This window comes from Mustelus asterias, unplaced genomic scaffold (genome assembly GCF_964213995.1).
Source record: "Mustelus asterias unplaced genomic scaffold, sMusAst1.hap1.1 HAP1_SCAFFOLD_94, whole genome shotgun sequence".
NCBI lineage: Eukaryota > Metazoa > Chordata > Chondrichthyes > Carcharhiniformes > Triakidae > Mustelus > Mustelus asterias.
The window spans coordinates 1,197,820-1,218,962 of NW_027590142.1; the positions used below are offsets into that span (position 1 = coordinate 1,197,820).

The window sequence follows — 21,143 nt, forward strand, 5'->3', positions numbered from 1 at the left end:
TAACCAGTGCTTTATAAAGCCTCAGAAGTACATCCCTGCTTTTGTATTCCAAGCCTCTTGAGATAAATGACAACATTACATTTGCTTTCTTAATTACGGACTCAACCTGCAAGTTTACCTTTAGAGAATCCTGGACTAGGACTCCCAAGTCCCTTTGCACTTTAGCATTATGAATTTTGTCACCGTTTAGAAAATAGTCCATGCCTCTATTCTTTTTTCCAAAGTGCAAGACCTCGCACTTGCCCACGTTGAATTTCATCAGCCACTTCTTGGACCACTCTCCTAAACTGTCTAAATCTTTCTGCAGCCTCCCCACCTCCTCAATACTACCTGCCCCTCCACCTATCTTTGTATCATCGGCAAACTTGGCCAGAATGCCCCCAGTCCCGTCATCTAGATCGTTAATATATAAAGAGAACAGCTGTGGCCCCAACACTGAACCCTGCGGGACACCACTTGTCACCGGTTGCCATTCTGAGAAAGAACCTTTTATCCCAACTCTCTGCCTTCTGTCTGACAGCCAATCGTCAATCCATGTTAGTACCTTGCCTCGAATACCATGGGCCCTTATTTTACTCAGCAGTCTCCCGTGAGGCACCTTGTCAAAGGCCTTTTGGAAGTCAAGATAGATAACATCCATTGGCTCTCCTTGGTCTAACCTATTTGTTATCTCTTCAAAGAACTCTAACAGGTTTGTCAGGCACGACCTCCCCTTACTAAATCCATGCTGACTTGTCCTAATCCGACCCTGCACTTCCAAGAATTTAGAAATCTCATCCTTAACGATGGATTCTAGAATTTTGCCAACAACTGAGGTTAGGCTAATTGGCCTATAATTTTCCATCTTTTTTCTTGTTCCATTCTTGAACAGTGGGGTTACAACAGCGATTTTCCAATCCTCTGGGACTTTCCCTGACTCCAGTGACTTTTGAAAGATCATAACTAACGCCTCCACTATTTCTTCAGCTATCTCCTTTAGAACTCTAGGATGTAGCCCATCTGGGCCCGGAGATTTATCAATTTTCAGACCTTTTAGTTTCTCTAGCACTTTCTCCTTTGTGATGGCAACCATATTCAACTCTGCCCCCTGACTTTCCTGAATTGTTGGGATATTACTCATGTCTTCTACTGTGAAGACTGACGCAAAGTACTTATTAAGTTCCTCAGCTATTTCCTTGTCTCCCATCACTAGATTACCAGCGTCATTTTGGAGCGGCCCAATGTCTACTTTTGCCTCCCGTTTGTTTTTAATGTATTTAAAGAAACTTTTACTATCATTCCTAATGTTACTGGCTAGCCTACCTTCATATTTGATCCTCTCCTTCCTTATTTCTCTCTTTGTTATCCTCTGTTTGTTTTTATAGCCTTCCCAATCTTCTGACTTCCCACTACTCTTTGCCACATTATAGGCTCTCTCTTTTGCTTTGATGCATTCCCTGACTTCCTTTGTCAGCCATGGCTGCCTAATCCCCCCTCTGATAACCTTTCTTTTGTTTGGGATGTCGCCCCTCAACCTCCGTCGTTCCAGTGAGAACAAACCAAGTTTCTCCAACCTCTCCTCATAGCTAATGCCCTACATACCAGGCAATATCCTGGTAAATCTTTTCTGTACCCTCTCCAAAGCCTCCACATCCTTCTGGTAGTGTGGCGACCAGAATTGAACACTAGATTCCAAGTGCGGCCTAACTCAGCTTCTATAAAGCTGCAACATGACTTGCCAATTTTTAAACTCAATGCCCTGGCCGATGAAGGCAAGCATGCCGTATGCCTTTTTGACTCCCTTCTCCACCTGCATTGCCACTTTCAGTGACCTGTGTACCTGTATACCCAGATCCCTTTGCCTATCAATACTCTTAAGGGTTCTGCCATTTACTGTATATTTGCTATCTGTATTGGACCTTCCAAAATGCATTACCTCACATTTGTCTGGATTAAACTCCATCTGCCATCTCTCCGCCCAAGTCTCCAACCGATATGCTGCTGTATCCTCTGATGGTCCTCATCGCTATCCGCTAATCCTCCAACCCATGGGTCGTCCGCAAACTTACGAATCAAACCAGTTACATTTTCCTCCAAATCATTTGTATATATCACAAACAGCAAAGGTCCCAGCACTGACCTCTGAAGAATGCCACTTGTCACAGCCCTCCATTCAGAAACGCACCCTTCCACTGCTACCCTCTGTCTTCTTTGACCGAGTGAGTTTTGTATCCACCTTGCCAGCTTACTTCTGATCCCATGCTTCTTCACCTTCTGCATCAGTCTGCCATGAGGGACCTTGTCAAAGGCCTTACTGAAGTCCATGTAGACAACATCCACTGCCCTACCCTCATCAATCATCTTCGTCACTTCCTCGAAAAACCCGATCAAGTTCGTGAGACACGACCTCCCCTTCGCAAAACCATGTTGCCTCTCACTAATACGTCCACTTATTTCCAAGTGGGAATAAATCCTGTCTCGAAGAATCTTCTCCAATAATTTCCCTACCACTGATGTAAGGCTCACCGGCCGGTAATTACCTGGATTATTCTTGCCACCCTTCTTAAACAAAGGAACAACATTGGCTGTTCTCCAATCCTCTGGGACCTCCCCGTAGCCAGTGAGGATACAAAGATTTCTCTCAAGGCCCCAGCAATTTCTTCCCTTGCCTCCCTCAGTATTCTGGGATATATCCCATCAGACCCTGGGGATTTGTCTACCTTAATGTTTCTCAAGAACCCCAATAACTCCTCCTTTTTGATCTCAACATGACTCAAACTATCTATACACCCTTTCCCAGATTCATTATCCACCAAGTCCTTCTCTTTGGTGAATACTGACGCAAAGTACTCATTTATTACCTCACTCATTTCCTCTGGCTCCACGCATAGATTCCCTCCCTTGTCCTTGAGTGGGCCAACCCTCACCCTGGCTACCCTCTTGCTCTTTATATATGTATAAAAAGCCTTGGGATTTTCCTTAATCCTGCTGGCCAAGGCTTTTTCGTGACCCCTTTTAGCCCTCCTTACTCCTTGCTTAAGTTTCTTTCTACTTTCCTTGTATTCCACACTTGCTTCGTGTGTTCCCAGCTTTCTCGCTTTGACAAATGTTTCGTTTTTCTCTTTGACGAGGCTCACAATATCTCTCGTTATCCAAGGTTCCCAAAACTTGCCATACTTATCCTTCATCCTTACAGGAATGTGCTGGTCCTGAATCCCTATCAACTTACACTTGAAAGCCTCCCACATGCCAGATGTTGATTTGCCCTCAAACATCTGCCCCATCTGGTAGCTATTTATTAGCTACCAGTCATTAACAGATGAGAAATTAATGAGCCTTAATTGAGTTATAGTTAATCAATGATAGTAAAAGATTGAGTTTTATTTGCTGTAAAAATGTAAAAGCTTAATTGCTGTGTATGTAAAGAATGTGCAATGAGGATAAATGTACTGGCGAGAGAGACCTTCAAGCTCTGATTAGCCTCAACATTTGAAACTGTGAGAATAAGGGATTGTACAGAATCAGATAAAGGGACAGCATGAACCAGTTCTCTTGTATTCCTGTCTAAGATAATGAGAGAAAGTGGTGTCAGTAATTGAGGATCCAGTTAAATTAATCTAGTGATCAAATTGACCAATTGTCATGATACAACAGGCCCAACTCTGACGTGAGGTAATGGTCACTTTGTGGATAAAAGTAGAGGTTCCGAAGGTCTTCCTTGCGAGCCAAATACTGAAAACTCCCGAGGCTGAGTTCCAAGGAAATTACTGTCAGAGAAGGAGCCAGAGAGGGTTACTCTTCTACGGACCGATCACCCGCATGAAGTTGTAAAAGTCAATGTCCTAAAGTTGTTCAGTAAAACTTTTTCATTCAGTAAACTTCTTTTTAAATTTGCTATCCAGAGAATTCTGCCTTTACCACAAAGAGGGCAGGGAACAGGCTACAGATGAATTAAAGAGAAACCATTTGTGTCCAGAACGTTGTGAACATCCTTTTACTCTGGTTGTCTTTGATCCTCAAGTCATTTTCTGATTGTTTTAACCATGTTCTGTTTCATTAATAAACTTTTATCAGTAAAATATTTGACTTTTCTGGATTTTTTCTGATTATATTGATGCACTTTAGGGAACGTGGGTGAGAGGGGTTGGCAGGCTCTTCAACAGAAAGTGAGTCCCTCTAAGGTAATTGGCAAAGGAGCCAGAGGGGGAGATGAGATTTTATTTTATTTTTTGACACAGCAAGACATTCTGATCTGCCTGAAAGCAGATTCAATAGTATCTTTCCAAAGGGTAAAAACTTGAAAGGGAAGAATTTGCAGGACTGTGAGGACAGATCAGTGTGGTAGGATGAATCAGAGAGTCCTTTCAAAGAGATAGCAGGGGCACGATGGGCTGAATGGACTCCTGCATCCTGTCAATCTCAGTCTCCTGCTTTTGTGCAGGTTAGAAGGGTAGATTTCAGTGCAGACTCTTCCCTGTATATGTATTTAAAGAGACAGGTTTCTCTTTTGGTCTGAGTGACTGATATAACAATTGATTGGAGGCCCATTTCTCACTCAGTCCTCCAGCACCTTCCTGTCCCTCAATTTGTGCGACGCCCAGGGCAGTTTCCCAACTGGGGCGCAGGCCCCATTATTCTCAGCTAAATTCAGCCCTCAGCTCCGTCGCCTGGCTGTCATTGACACGAGCAATAGAGAGACAGAAAGGTGCCACAGGCTCAAATGGGAAGTCAAAACATGTGGCTTTAAATGAACTGTTAGGATCTCTGACGATCAACAATTTTAAAAAATGAATTCTGAACCCAGTAAACAAATTAAAGAATCACACGACAAAACTTCAAGTTTTCTTATGTTTATTCCAACAAACTGGAAGCAACAATGATTAAACACTTTTTTATAGGGAACATAGCCCTTAAACTGTACAATTAAACTTTGCCCTTTTACTCTTAACACCATTAAATATCCACTCAATGAATATATTTTACTTTGCCTTAGAATGTTGACACTCTTTCTCCAAAAACCAGCCCAAAGTGATTCTTTACTCCCCAAGCGTTTATTTCCATTGTTTTCCTTTTCCAGTCTGGCAACCTTTAATCCCAGAACTGTCCTTCACAGTGATGGTTCTCCTGGACATTTTCCCACTAACACAAGCAAGGCGAATCTTCCAGCCTTGTTTCACAATTCTCAGGAATTTGTGACCAACATTCGACATCGGAGCAGAAGTCGGCCATTTGGCCCTTTGAGTCGGCTCCACCGTTTATTTAGATCATGGCTGATCTGTTTGTGTTGCGTTCTCGTGCTATACCCGATACTTTTGATGCCCTGATCCAACAAGAACTGGTATTAAGGCAAAATTCTGCTGTTGCTGGAATCTGAAACAAAAACAGAAAATGCTGGACAATCTCAGCAAGTCTGACAGCATCTGTAAAGAGAGAATGGAGGCAACATTTTGAGTCAGGATTACTCTTTGTCAGAGCTGAAGACAAGGAAGTTCTGACAAAATTTATCCTGTGAGGGTCAAGAATTGGGAAGCAATTATTAAACCTCCTCTGAACCACTTTCAATGCATTTGTATCATTTCTTAAATAGGAGACAAAGCTGCAGCCAGTGTTCAAGATGCAGTCTCAGCAACGCCCTGTATAACTGAACTACAACATCTTTACTCCTGTGTTCAATTTCTCTCGTAATAGAACAAAGAACAAAGAAAATTACAGCACAGGAACAGGCCCTTCGGCCCTCCAAGCCTGCACTGACCATGCTGCCCGACTTAACTAAAAACCCCTTCTGGGGACCATATCCCTCTATTCCCATCCTATTCATGTTCTTGTCAAGACGCCCCTTAAAAGTCACTACCGTATCCGCTTCCACTCCCTCCCTCGCCAACGAGTTCCAGGCACCCACCACTCTCTGTGTAAAAAATCTGCCTCGTACATCTCCTTTAAACCTTGCCCTTCGCACCTTAAACCTGTGCTCCCTAGTAATTGACTCTTCCACCCTGGGAAAAAGCTTCTGACTATCCACTCTGTCCATGCCTCTCATAATCTTGTAGACTTCTATCAGGTCTCCCCTCAACCTCCGTCGCTCCAGTGAGAACAAACCAAGTTTCTCCAACCTCTCCTCAGAGCTAATGCCCTCCATACCAGGCAACATCCTGGTAAATCTTTTCTGTACCCTCTCCAAAGCCTCCACATCCTTCTGGTAGTGTGGCGACCAGAATTGAACACTAGATTCCAAGTGCGGCCTAACTAAGGTTCTATAAAGCTGCAACATAACTTGCCAAATTTTAAACTCAATACCCCGGCCGATGAAGGCACGCATGCCGTATGCCTTCTTGACTACCTTCTCCACCTGCATTGCCACTTTCAGTGACCTGTGTACCTGTACACCCAGATCCCTTTGCCTATCAATACTCTTAAGGGTTCTGCCATTTACTGTATATTTCCTATCTGTATTAGACCTTCCAAAATGCATTACCTCACATTTGTCCGGAATAATAAAGGATAACATTCCATTTGTCAGAACTTTGATTTATTTGAACTAAGATTTATGGGGGTTCTCTTGTTTACAAGAACCTCCCTAATCGTAAATCACACCAGGTTCCAGTGTCTTAACCATATGGCAAGAAAGAATACTTTAAATCATGAATTCAGAAAGTTTATTAATCATTAAAAATGTAACAAGTCAGAAAGATAAAAAACAGAATGTCAATTAACAATTAATAGAGAAAGTTTAACATTAACAATTGAACAGACTTCTCTCCATCCCTCTCAGACCAGGACATGAAGTGACCGCTCCAAAAACATAGATAACTTGTAAAACCAACAGCTCTCCACACCTCTCTGTAAACATATCTCTCTCCACCTCTCTCCCAAATTGCCTTCTCAAGACCACGTTTTTATACTTTAAAAATGTCAAAAGACCATCTTAGCCAATTCCCATAAATCTTCAATTCTGAACTAAAATAGACAGATGAGTCTTCAGGCGATTTAAAAACAAATGAACTGTCTGCTGAAAGGGTTAACGTTTCGACAGAACCTAAAGGGGTGGGGAGTGAGCAGCAAAAACTTGGCCCACAATTACGTCACTTTACACAAGTTTAAAACAAAACAAATGATTTTAAACATCACCTATTAATTTTTTTGTTTTATTCCTCAACCTACTTAATTTGATCAGTTTTTGTTAGGGATGGGTAACTTCTGTTCTTTATAAACTGATTCACTCATTTTGTTAATCCTACATGGGCTCAGAGAATCAGAACCCAGACTTTATCATCCTTATCCTTTTTCTCCCTTTGCCACCACTCCCTCTGTTTTGCGGGAGGGTCGTGGGAATTCCAATCAGACCGAATCATTTTATCATAAAAATAAAATACTGCGGATGCTGGAGTCTGAAACAAAAACAGAAAATGCTGCAAGATCTCAGCAGGTCTGACAGCATCTGTGGAGCGAGAATAGAGCCAATATTTCGAGTCTGGATGACCCTTTATAAGAGCTCTTACGAAGTGTCATCCAGACTCGAAAGGTTGGCTCTATTCTCTAATCATTTTAATCGATAAGTTTCTTGTTCTTAGTTCCCGGGTTCCTGGCGCTGTGAGGCAGCAGTGCTAACCACTGTGCCACCGTGCCGCCCCAGTTTAATTCTAACTCATTCTGAGTAAATATTCTCACCAAGTCCTCTGTTGGGGCCCTGCTTAGCAGTTTAATGGTCCGTGATTGCAGAAACTGAGCAGTCACAGGAATGTGGTCACGATAGTCCAGTCCCACAATGCCTCACATTCAATCTGCAGTCCTTCAATTATAACAGAATATGTGGCTGTATGTAGCTGCCTCGGCCATGGTCAACCCCAACACTGCCTTCCTGAACTGCTGCAATGCCTGAGGTGTAGGTACACCCACAGTGCTGTTAGGGAGGGATTTCCAGCTCCACATTCCAAAACTTTCACTAGACTGTAGATGGATACCAGATTGATATATTCCATTCAACCACACCCAAGGTGAGTTATTCCAATTCCTTTATTGTCCAGGACAATATATTCACAATATCTTTAAAACAGAAATTAAACATTCCCATTTGATTTCAGGTATTAACATATTCTGTTAGTTTGTTCTTTATTGTCAATGTCAGGCTGGGGTTGTTCCTCTTGGAGGAAAGGAGGTTGAGGGGAGATTTGATAGAGGTGGACAAGACTCTGACAGGTTTAGATGAGGTGGACAAAGAAAAGCTGTTCCCATTAGCTGATGGCACAAGAATAAGGGGGCATAGAGTTAAGGTTTTGGGTCAGAGATGCGGGGGGGGGGGGGGGGGGGGGTATATGAGGAAGAATATTTTGATGCAGCGAATGATAATGACCTGGAACTCGCTGCCTACGAGGGTGGAGGAAGTGGAGACAATAAACAATTACAAAGGAAATTGGATGGACATCTGGGGGAGTTTCAAACAGAAATAGTGACTAAATATTTCTTAACTTCCTAACACCCTGTTACTCTGTGATCCGTCTGAAATTTGAAACCAGGTATTCGCAACAAGACTCAAAGAGCATCAGTCCACTGGAGGCAAAGTCATGAGACCGGCCAGTCCAGCAGAAAGAAACCCCCCGACCATCCCCATTGACCAACTGTGAGAATGAACAAAACGCAGTCCTGGATGTAATTGAGAGCAGAAACAATAACAGCAGAATCCAACCCCTGTCATCACTCGTGAACTCGCTGGTGTCTCAGCAGGTGGGATGACCGACTGAATCTCTTCTCACACACAGGGCAGGTGAAGGGCCTCTCTCCAGTGTGAACTCGTTGGTGTGTCCGCAGGCAGGATGACCGAGTGAATCCCTTCCCACATTGAGAGCAGGTGAATGGCCTCTCCCCAGTGTGAACTCGCTGGTGTGACAGCAGGCTGGATGAATCACAGAATCCCTTCCCACACTGAGAGCAGGTGAACGGTCTCTCTCCAGTGTGAATTCGCTGGTGTATCCGCAGGTGGGTTGACTGAGTGAATCCCTTCCCACACTGAGGGCAGGTGAATGGCCTCTCCCCAGTATGAATGCGCTCATGTGCCCGCAGATTGGATGACCGAGTGAATCCCTTCCCACACTGAGAGCAGGTGAATGGCCTCTCCCCAGTGTGAACTCGCTGGTGTGTCTGCAGGTTGGATGACTGAGTGAATCCCTTCCCACACTGAGAGCACGTGAACGGTCTCTTCCCAGTGTGAACTCGCTGGTGTGTCTGCAGGCTGGATGACTGAGTGAATCCCTTCCCACACTGAGAGCAGGTGAATGGTCTCTCCCCAGTGTGGTTGCGCCGATGAGCTTCCAGCTCATTTGGGTATCTGTATCCCTTCCCACAGTCCGCACATTTCCATGGTTTCTCCATGGTGCAGGTGTCCTTGCCTCTGTCTTGGGTGGACAATCAATTGAAGCCTCATCCACACACAGAACACGGATACAGTCTCTACCCGCTGAGAATGGTGTGATAGTTATTCAGGCTGTTTAACTGGTTAAAGCTCTTTAGTCAGTGCACTGGAACACTCTCACTCCAGTGTGGCAGAGTGTTGGTGCTTTTCCAGTCACACTGATGTTTGAAATCTTTTCAAATCAACAGACCGGACAATCATTTCTCCTTCTCGATTCAAAGTCCGATGATATTCAGCTCCCAAGGAATATGACTCTGTCAGATCTAGACGTGATGTTTGAGATTTCGGGCTGTGATTCCTCTTTCAATATCCTGTGAAATGAGTTTACACATATCATCAGTGTCAGAACAGGATAGAAATTCAGAATAGGATTCTATTTAAAAATGAAAGTGGATGGGCACTTGAAGGAAATAAACTTTCAGGAGAATGGGGATGTAGAGTGGGAATGGGACTGGAATGTTATACAGAGAGTCAGCCTGGACTCGAGTTACCAAATTGATTCCTTCTGTGCTGTAATGACTTTATGATTGGAAATGTATAACATTGCTACAGTATTATATTACAATGCAAGAAATAATAATAAATGTATTTTATTACAGAAACATAAATTATATATCTAATCTGGGTACCATATAATAACACGAGACATATCTCTGTTCTATATTAATTTACTGTCCCCTTAAATGTCAGCCATCTCCTGCCCTTTAATTGTGTACATGAGGAAAGAGACCATCCTTTTAGACAGAAAGAAGATTAACGTTTCAGGGTGGGCAGAATGAATTACAGGGAATAAAAATGTATCAGATTTTGTTGGTCAATATAAGCTCAGAATGGGGGAGGTGGCTAGATGGGTGGAGAACTGCCTTGGTCACAGAAGACAGAGGGTGGTAGTGGAAGGGTCTTTTTCCGGCTGGATGCCTGTGACTAGTGGTGTTCCGCAGGGCTCTGTATTGGGACCTCTGCTGTTTGTGATTTATATAAACGATCTGGAAGAAGGTGTAACTGGGGTGATCAGTAAGTTTGCGGACGACACAAAATTGGCAGGACTTGCAGATAGTGAGGAGCATTGTCAGAAGCTACAGAAGGATATAGATAGGCTGGAAATTTGGGCAAAGAAATGGCAGATGGAGTTCAATCCTGATCAATGCGAAGTGATGCATTTTGGTAGAAATAATGTAGGGAGGAGCTATACGATAAATGGCAGAACCATAAAGGGTGTAGATACGCAGAGGGACCTGGGTGTGCAAGTCCACAGATCCTTGAAGGTGACATCACAGGTGGAGAAGGTGGTGAAGAAGGCATATGGCATGCTTGCCTTTATAGGACGGGGCATAGAGTATAAAAGTTGGGGTCTGATGTTGCAGATGTATAGAACGTTGGTTCAGCCGCATTTGGAATACTGCGTCCAGTTCTGGTCGCCACACTACCAGAAGGACGTGGGAGCTTTGGAGAGAGTACATAGGAGGTTTACCAGGATGTTGCCTGATATGGAGGGGCTTAGTTATGAGGAGAGATTGGGTAAACTGGGGTTGTTTTCCCTGGTAAGACGGAGGATGAGGGGAGACTTAATAGGTATATAAAATTATGAAAGGCATAGATAGGGTGAACGGTGGGAAGCTTTTCCCCAGGTCGGTGGTGACGTTCACGAGGGATCAGAGGTTCAAGGTGAAGGGGGGGAGGTTTAACACAGATATCAGAAGGACATATTTTACACAGAGGGTGGTGGGGGCCTGGAATGCGCTGCCGGGCAAGGTGGTGGAGGCGGACACACTGGGAACGTTTAAGACTTATCTAGATAGCCATATGAACGGAGTGGGAATGGAGGGATACAAAGAATGGTCTAGTTGAGCCAGGGAGCGGCATGGGCTTGGAGGGCCGAAGGGCCTGATCCTGTGCTGTATTGTTCTTTGTTGTTAGAAGTGGAAGGGAAATGATCTCCAGTGGAAGAGAAACAATTCCTGAACATTGTAAGACTAAGCTGGTAAATCAGCAGTGAATAGAGTTGTGAAGTGGTAAAGACCTCATCAAGACATAGCTTGCGGAAATAATAGTTAAAATACACCCATTATTAGAGGCAGAGGAAGGTAGACAATGGCAGAGAGCTGATCAGGGAGGGCAGAGGTGAAACAGAGAAATGGATGGCCGTTTAAAAATTCATAAAAAGCATGGTTAGTAAGTTTGCAGACGATACTAAATTAGGAGGTATCGCTGATAGTGAAGAAGGTTATCAAAAATTACAGGGGGATCTTGATCAGTTGATCGGTTAGGGAAGTGGGTCGATGATTGGCAAATGGATTTTAGTACAAATAATAGAGTACAGAGGCACAACCTCAGGCTAAAGGGACAATCCTTTAAAACAGAGATAAGGAGGAATTTCTTCAGCCAGAGAGTGGTGAATTTGTGGAACTCTTTGCCGCAGAAGGCTGTGGAGACCAGGTCATTGACTGTCTTTAAGAAAGAGATATGTAGGTTCTTGATTAATAAGGAGATCTGGGGTTATGGGAAAAAAGCAGGAGAATGGGGATGAGAAAAATATCAGCCGTGATTGATTGGCGGAGCAGACTCGATGGGCAGAGTGGCCTAATTCTGCTCCTATGTCTTATGGTCTTAAGTGTGAGTGTTGCATTTTGGAAAGTCAAATCAGGGTAGAACTTATAAAGTGAATGGTAAGGCCCTGGGGAGTGTTGAGGAACAGAGGAACCCAGGAGTACAAGTATATAGTTTGTTGAAAGTGGCGTCACAGGTAGACAGAGTGGTGAAGAAGGCATTTAGCACACTGGCCTTCATCAGTCAGGGCACTGAGTATAGGAGTTGGGACATTATGTTATCGTTGTATAAGTCGTTGGTGAGGCTGCACTTGGAGTATTGTGTAGAGTTTTTGTAACCCTGTTATAGGAAAGACATTGATAAACTGGAAAGAGTGCAAAGAAGATTTATGAGGATGTTGCCGGGACTAATGGGCCTGAGTGATTGCGTGAGGTTGGACAGGCTCGGGTTTATTCCTTCGAACGTAGGAGAATGTGGGGTGACTATAATGAGGTGTATTAAATAATGAGGGGCATAGATTGGATGAACCCACATTGTCTTTTTGCCAGGGTAGGAGAATTGAAAACTAGAGGGCATAGGTTTAAGGTGAGAGGGGAAAGATTAAAAGGGACCTGAGGGGCAACGTCTTCATGCAGAGGGTGGTGTGTACATGGAATGAGCTGCCAGAGAAAGTGGTTGAGGCAGGTTCAAACAGCAGGTTTAAACATTTAAAAAGCATTTGGATAAGTACATGAATTGGAAAGGATTAGAGGGATATGAGCCAAACATGGGCAATTGGGACTAGCTGGGAGGGCACCATGGTTGGCATGGATCAGTTGGGCCGAAGGGTCTGTTTCTGTGCTGTATTGCTCTATGACTCTATGTGCTGGCTGCGTCAGCATCTATTGCCCTTGAACTGAGTGGCTTGCATTGCTGGGGGATGTAGTAATTTCCTTCTTTAAAGGACATTATTAAATTGGATGAATTTTTACAACAATTGTCACCAATGGACTTCTAATTCTAGATTTGTACTGAATTCAAATTTCAACATCTGGCCATTGTGGGATTCGAACCCAGGGTTCACAGTGTATTGCCCTGGATCCCTGTATTACTAGTCCAATGACACTAACACTGCACCATTGGCAAAGGAGCCACAATAGCCCGAGATCCATGGAATCAGAGCATGCTCTAAATTTAAATTAATGCTCACCAACACTCACCCCAAAACAATTTCACTGTTTTCAACATTTTAAATCTGCTGGAGTCTACATCTGCAAAGATCTCAGAGAGTTTGGTGTCCGGGAAAAATGTTGCAATCTTCAAATCTTCGCCGTGTAAATGAGGAAAGTTATAGGTGTAATTCAAGGTTTGTAATTCAGGACAGACAAACATTTCTTTTGGTCTGAGTTTGCTGTGAGTAAATCCTCCCCTTCTAACCCCCTGTAAAAGGAGTTTCCAAAATCCATCAGCATTTGTCCAGAACAGAAATTCAAAACATTCTCTCCTATTGCTTGCACAGAATTACTTTAGTGGGACAAAATTGCAGTGGAGGCAGTTCAGAGAAGATCCAGTTGGTTGATTCCTTTCAGGTTGAGCAGTTTGGGCCTGTACTCTTTGGAGTTTAGAAGACTGAGAAATAATCTTATTGAAACATCTGGGAATTTAAGGGTGGCATCGTGGTTAGCACTGCTGCCTCACAGCACCAGGGTCCCAGGTTCAATTCCGGCCTTGGGTCACTGTCTTTGTGGAGTTTGCACATTTTCCCCATGTCTGTGTGAGTTTCCTCCGGGTGCTCCGGTTTCCTCCCACAGTCCAAAGATGTACGGGTTAGGTGGACTGGCCATGCTAAATTGACCCTCGTGTCAGGGGGATTAGCAGTGTAAAAGCAGGGGGTTGTGGGGATGGGGCCTGGGTGGGATTGTGGTGGATACAGACTTGATGGGCTGAATGGCCTCCTTCTGCACTGTAGGAATTCTATGATTCATATGATATAAGGTGCTTGACAACGTAGATGCTGAGAGGATGCTTCCTTTGGTGCGGGAATCAAGGAAAAATAAAGGATTTAAGGTTAAGATGGAGAGATCTTTTTTCTCAGTGGCCTGTTGATCTTTGGAACTCTGTTTTCACCAGAGAGGATTGGAGGCAGGTCATTGAATATATTCAAAGCTGAGGTTCTGAACCACAAGAAACTCATGGGTATGGATGGGGTGGGGGTAGCAAAGTCATAGAGATTTACAGCATGGAAAACGGCCCTTTGGCCCAACTTGTCCATGCCACCTTTTTTTAAAACCCCTAAACTGGTCCCAATTGCCCGCATTTGGCCCATATCCCTCTCTACCCATCATACGCATGTAACTATCTAAATGCTTTTTAAAAGACAAAATTGTACCTGCTTCTACTACTACCTCTGGCAGCTTGTTCCAGACACTCACCACGCTATCGAATTACAATGGGATCTTGATCAATTGGACCAGTGGGCTGACGAATGGCAAATGGAGTTTAATTTAGACAAATGCGAGGTGATGCGTTTTGGTGGATTGAACCAGGGCAGGACTTACTCAGTTAATGATAGGGAGTTGGGTAGAGTTACAGAACAAAGAGATCTAGGGGTACATGTTCATAGCTCCCTGAAAGTGGAGTCACACGTGGACAGACTGGTGAAGGCGGCATTCAACATGCTTGGTTTCATCGGTCAGAACATTGAATACAGGTGTTGGGACGTCTTGTTGAAGTTGTACAAGACATTGGTAAGGCCACACTTGGAATACTGTGTGCAATTCTGGTCACCCTATTATAGAAAGGATATTATCAAACTAGAAAGAGTGCAGAAAAGATTTACGAGGATGCTACCGGGACTTGATGGATTGAATTATAAGGAGAGGCTGGATAGACTGGGACTTTTCTCTGGAGCATAGGAAGCTGAGGGGTGATCTTTTAGAGGTCTATAAAATAATGAGGGACATAGATCAGCTGGTCAATATCTTTTCCCAAAGGTAGGGGAGTCTAAAACTAGAGGGCATAGGTTTAAGTTGAGAGGGGAGAGATACAAAAGTGTCCAGAGGGACATTTTTTTCACACAGAGGGTGATGAGTGTCTGGAACAAGCTGCCAGAGGTAGTAGTAGAGGTGTGTACAATTTTGTCTTTTAAAAAGCATTTAGACAGTTACTTGGGTACGATGGGTATAGAGGGATATGGGACAAATGCGGGCAATTGGGATTTTAATATAAAGACGGCATGGACAAGGAGGGCCGAAGGGCCTGTTTCCATGCTGTAGACTTCTCTGACTCTATGACTCTCTGTGTGAACAAATTGCTCCTCTGGGTACTTTCGTATCGCTCCCCTCTCACCTTAAACCCTTGCCCTCTAGTTTTTGACTGCCCCACCTTTGGGAAAAGCTATTGACTATCTAGCTGATCTGTGCCCCTCATTATTTTATAGACCTCTATAAGATCACCCCTCAGCCTCCTACGCTCCAGAGAAAAGTCCCTGTCTATCCTACCTCTCCTTATAACTCAAACCATCAAATCCCGGTAGCATCCTAATAAATCTTTTCTGCACTCTTTCTAGTTTAATAATATCCTTTCTATAATAGGGTGACCAAAGACAATACAGCACAGGAACAGACCCTTCGGCCCTCCAAGCCCGTGCCACTCCCTGGTCCAAACTAGACCATTCTTTTGTATCCCTCCATTCCCACTCCGTTCATGTGGCTATCTAGATAAGTCTGAAATGTTCCCAGTGTGTCCGCCTCCACCACCTTGCCCGGCATTGCTCCTCTGGGCACTTTTGTATCTCTCCCCTCTCACCTTAAACCCTTGCCCTCTAGTTTTAGACTGCCCCACCTTTGGAAAAAGATATTTACTATCTCGCTGATCTGTGCCCCTCATTATTTTATAGACCTGTATAAGATCACCCCTCAGCCTCCTATGCTCCAGAGAAAAAAGTCCCAGTCTATCCAGCCTCTCCAAAGTAGACATGATCTTATTGAATGATGCAGCAAGCTCGATGGGCCGAATGACTGGCTCCTTTTCCGAATTCTTATTCCGATGTTCTTGGATAGCTGCGCATGCGCCCTGCTACCTATTGTCCCTCTGAAGGTCGAGGTTCTGAACCAGCCCCTGAAACCACGCCCATTGTGACCCGCCACCGACGGCAGCGCATGCGCTCTCCTTCCCCGCTGAAACAAGATGGCGACCGAAAACCGGAGCCTGTTCGCGGGAAAAAACCCCGGGAGCTGCAAACCCGGAACCGGCATGGTCTTATTCAGGCCTTGCAACCTGGAGCGGGCATTTCTGAAGCCTCCGCTCCCTCCCCACCCCGACTCCATTCCTCCCTCCGCCACACTGACTCTCACCCGCTGGAAAAAGCGTACCCTGCACTCGCAGGGCTCCGAGCAAAGTGGCACTGCGCACACTCCAGATTCAGCACTGCGCCTGCGCAATAGGCTCCTGTGGAATGAAGAGGACACTTTCCCACCCGCAGGCGTGCTTGGGAATTAACTGCGCCATTGTCAAAGACATAATAGAAAACTATCTGGTGCAATTGAGATGAATTAATTTTTTTAATACATTCCTCTGAATTTGTGATTAATTGGCCTGTGTACTAAGCAGATATTAATGTTCCACTTAAAATTAAAAGAGAAGGTGCAGGAAAAACGCAGCAGGATTGAGAGAGAACCCACAGAGGCAAGTTATGAATAGAGTTCAGACTGAAACAACAATAAAAAAACCCACACGGGGGACCAGGAACTGAGTTCTGCATCCAACAGACAGCCTGATTTAAGCCAGCTCCTAACTGTGTTTCTAAACTCGAACCTATAAAACAGTAACACAGAAACAAAACTCTGTAGAGATTGTTTCTGGGACAAAGAAAATAAATACTGGAGATAGTCATCAGGCCAGACAGCCTGTGAGAGTCACAAACAGAATTGAGGGTTCAGGTTGCTGACCTGCCCTCAGTCTGCAATTAAACATTTAGAGTTAGTCACTGACTAATGGCGGTCACAATTCCCACAATGCTCGGCGCCTCAGAAACCCCTCCATTCAAAAGTTGTTCGCCAGAATTCACTAATCATAGAATCCTTACAGTGCAGAAAGAGGCCATTCGATCCATCGAGTCTGTACTGGAACGGCAACAATATATTCTGCACCCTACTCTTTTCCTTTCCCCCTATGTACTCTATCAATTTACTTTTTTTCTGTATAGCACGCAGGAAATAATACTTTTCACTGTATCCCAGAACATGCGACAATAATAAATCAAATTAGACACTACATATCTTGGACACCAAGGGACAAATTTACCTAACCTGCACATCTTTGGGCTATGAGAGAAAAAACGGAGCACCCAGAGGAAATGCACACAGACAGAGGAAGATTGTGCAAACTCCACACATGAGGTGGAGATGCCAACGCTGAACTGGGGTAAGCACAATAAGAAGCCTCACAACACAAGGTTAAAGACTAACAGGTTTATTTGGAACCACAAGCTTTCAGAGCGCTGATGAAGGAGCAGTGCTCTGAAAGCTCGTGATTCCAAATAACCAAAAGAGAAAATGCTGGAAAATCTCAGCATGTTTGGCAACATCTGTAAGGACAGAAAAGAGCTGACATTTCGAGACCAGATGACTCTTTGTCAAAGCTTTGACAAAGGGTCATGTGGATTCGAAGCATCAGCTCTTTTCTCTCCTGACAGATCCTGCCATATCTGCTGAGATTTTCCAGCAATTTCTCTTTTGGTCTCAAATTCCAGCATCCGCAGTAATTTGCTTTGATTCCAAATAAACTTATTGGACTTTAACCTGGTGTTCTGAGGCTTCTTACTGTGCAAACTCCACAGAGACAGTCACCCACCGCTGGAATCGAACCCAGACTCAGTGAGGCAGCAGTGCTGACCGCTGTGCCACAGTGAAGGTCGTTTGCCGCAAATTTCGGGTGATAACAATGGGCTGGATGTTGCTCAGAATGTGGAGCACTGCAGCAAAGTACAGAGAGAGAGAGACAGAGCAGCAGACTGGACTGAGAAATGGAGTCTGCAGACTGGAACTGGCAGCATGAGGAGAGGTTATTTAGTCTAACACTCACAGCAATCTACAACCCACCCCCATTACAGAGACAGTGAGACAGAGATTACAAACACTCACCAACACAGCTCCACTGAAACGTCCCAGGAAAAAGGGGGAATCTGTGGCAGTTCCTGTCCTGATATAGCCCCAGGACTGTCACTCAAACCCCCAACCCGGCCCAGTTCACAGCTCAGCCTCTCAGCTTGCAGCTTCCTGCACCTTGAGCCAACCCTATCCAGGTGTGGGAGGGATGTGGAACCCCAGAGTGGGGGGAGGGGTGACCTCCTGCTGTGCCCCAAATAGTTTCTCCTTCCCCTCCCCCTTGGCGCTCTAAGGTCTGAATGTGGATGTGTTGATGGACATTGCAGAGCCTCACTGAACTGTGCCTGTACCTTATCCTGGGTCACCCCCTCCCCCTGGGTTCAGTGTGTTCAGTTCGCTGCTTCTTTCCCTGCTGAACCTTCAGTTAATCAAAAACAGAAAGTGCTGGAAAACCTCAGCAGGCCTGACAGCATCTGTGATCATCCAGACTAGAAGCATTAACTCTATTCTCTCCACAGACGCTGAGATTTCCAGCATTTTCTGTTTCTGTTTCAGATTCCAGCATTCGCAGTATTTTGCTTTTATCTTCATTTAAACAAGCATTCTTTGATGGCCTTTACCCCCATTGCTCCTTTCCAGAGCTTCCCACCTTCTGCTATTGTCCCTGACTCCCACATTAACTCTGTCATTCTTTACCCCGCTCACCCTGTCGAAAGTCAGACTCAGAGTTTTACCGCCATCTCCCCCTCCCCCAGCCTCCACATCCCAACACCCGGAATCTCTAATCCAGCGGTTCCAGTTTGTCTGGTTTGAGTTCAGATTTGCCGCAGCACCGACAGGATTTCACTTCAAACCAGCCGGAACTGACTGCTCACAAATCCCTAAATGTTTCTCCAGCAGCCCGGGCTTGTTAATGTTGTTTAAAGTCAGCGCCCAAATGCAGTTACTCTCCTCAGTTTAAAAAACTTCTCCGTTTAATTTAAGGTATTATTCACACCAGACACAAATATAAAATTGTGAACGTTACCCCCCCCCCTCCCCTCCCCCACCCCCCGGCCACCCAGACCCGAGCTGGGGTGTCCTGAGTAAGAGACATCTGTTCCAGGTGTGACAATTCTTACACATTCTCTGGTTGACATCAAACGGAAAACGCTGGAAATATTCATGAATGAAAGCAAATTGCTGCTTTTGTCAAAAGGGTCACCTGGACTCGAAACCTCAGCTCTTTCTGTCTCCTTACAGATGCTGCATTTTCTCTTTTGGCTGGAAATACTCAACAAGTCAGGCAGCCTCTGTGGAGAGAGAAACAGACTGAATGTGACCTGTCATCGGAACTGGGAAATATATTATTATTTCTCGCAACTGAAAGAGACACTTTACAGCCTTCAGAACAAAACTGAGCTCAACAATTTTACACCACAATCTCTGCCCCCATTGTGTTCTGTGTTTCGTTGCTGCTTTTTTCACCTCATTTTCCTCTTGTTTTCTTTACTTTACATTCAGACTATCGCTCACCGGCTATTCACACCTCATCCAGAACATCTTTTGTGTCTTTACTTGTCCCAGTACCACTCGCTTTGGTCTTGGGCCGTGAAACATTTTGTCAGTTTGCAGATCTTTCATTTTGTCTCCTCCACCTCCCTCTCTCAATTCTTCAGAGGTCAGTCTTTGGCAAAGGGTCATCTGGACTCGAAACGTCAGCACTTTTCTCCCCTGACAGATGCTGCCAGACCTGCTGAGATTTTCCAGCATTTTCTCTTTTGGTTTCAGATTCCATCATTCACTGTAATTTGCTTTTATCCTGATTTTCCCTGTGTGGCTCTGGAGAGCGCTTGAGACGTTAGGGACAGAGAAAACGAGATTTTTCACTCTCTCTCAGAGGGCCTTTGGTCTGTGGAATTCTCTTCCCTGGAGAGCAGTGGAGGCAGAGTCAATGAATATTTTTAAGGCTGAATAAATGGATTCTTGATTGACAAGAGAGGGGCGGCACGGTAGCCCAGTGGTTAGCACTGCTGCTTCACAGCTCCAGGGACCTGGGTTCGATTCCCGGCTTGGGTCACTGTCTGTGTGCAGTTTGCACATTCTCCTTGTGTCTGCGTGGGTTTCCTCTGGGTGCTCCGGTTTCCACCCACAGTCCAAAGATGTGCGGGTTAGGTTGATTGGCCAGGTTAAAAATTGCCCCTTAGAGTTCTGAGATGCGTAGGTTAGAGGGATTAGTGGGTAAACATGTGGGGGTAGGGCCTGGGTGGGATTGTGGTCGGTGCAGACTCGATGGGCCGAATGGCCTTCTTCTGCTCTGTAGGGTTTCTATGATTTCTATAGGGCGGCACGGTAGCACAGTGGTTAGCACTGCTGCTTCACTGAGATCAAGGTTGATAATCTACCTCAACCCCACCTCCCCGCACTGTCCCCATATCGCTTAACTTCTCTTTGTACCCAAATATTTATCAATCTTTGTCTTAATTACACCCAATGCCGAGCATCCACTACTCCCTGGGGTAGAGAATTCCAGGAATTCACAACTGAGTGAAGAATTTTCTCCTCAATTCAATCACAATGATTGACCCCTTATTCTGAGACTGTGACCCAGTGTTCCAGGTTCCGCAGTCAGGGGAAACATTTTCACACCATCGAACCTCTCAGGCCCATGAAGAATCATATACTCTGATCAGATCACCTCTCATTTTTCTCACCACCATTAATTTGATCCTGGTCTGATTTTATTGGTAAAAGCAAAACACTGTGGATGCTGGAATCAGAAACAAAAATAGGAAATGCTGGAAAATCTCAGCAGGTCTGACAGCATCTGTGGGGAGAGAATAGAGCCAACATGTCGAGTCTGGATGACTGTCTGTCAGAGCTGACAAAGGGTCATCCAGACTTGAAACATTGGCTCGATTCTCTCTCCACAGATGCTATCAGACCTGCTGAGATTTTCCAGCATTTTCTGTTGTTGATTTTATGAGTACCCTGTTAACAAGTCCCTAACAATAAGATTTCTAATATTTCACCCACAACCGATGTTAACTGGTCTATATTCCCCATTTTCTCTCCTACTTTCTGGACTAGTGAGGTTAATGGTTGCTGACTTCCGATCCTTGGGAACTGTTCTAGGGTTTAAGGAATTC

The 21,143-nt window shown here is 44.7% G+C and overlaps 1 protein-coding gene across 1 annotated transcript in view; it reads right to left on the bottom strand.

Moving 5' to 3' along the window:
• LOC144484181 (uncharacterized) overlaps nucleotides 1–21,143 on the bottom strand; it is a 95,418-nt gene that overhangs the window by 32,023 nt on the left and 42,252 nt on the right. The window contains exon 8 of the mRNA XM_078202722.1: nucleotides 8,672–9,285. Coding sequence (XP_078058848.1) covers nucleotides 8,672–9,285 — 614 coding nt within the window. The remainder of the gene's footprint in view (nucleotides 1–8,671; nucleotides 9,286–21,143) is intronic.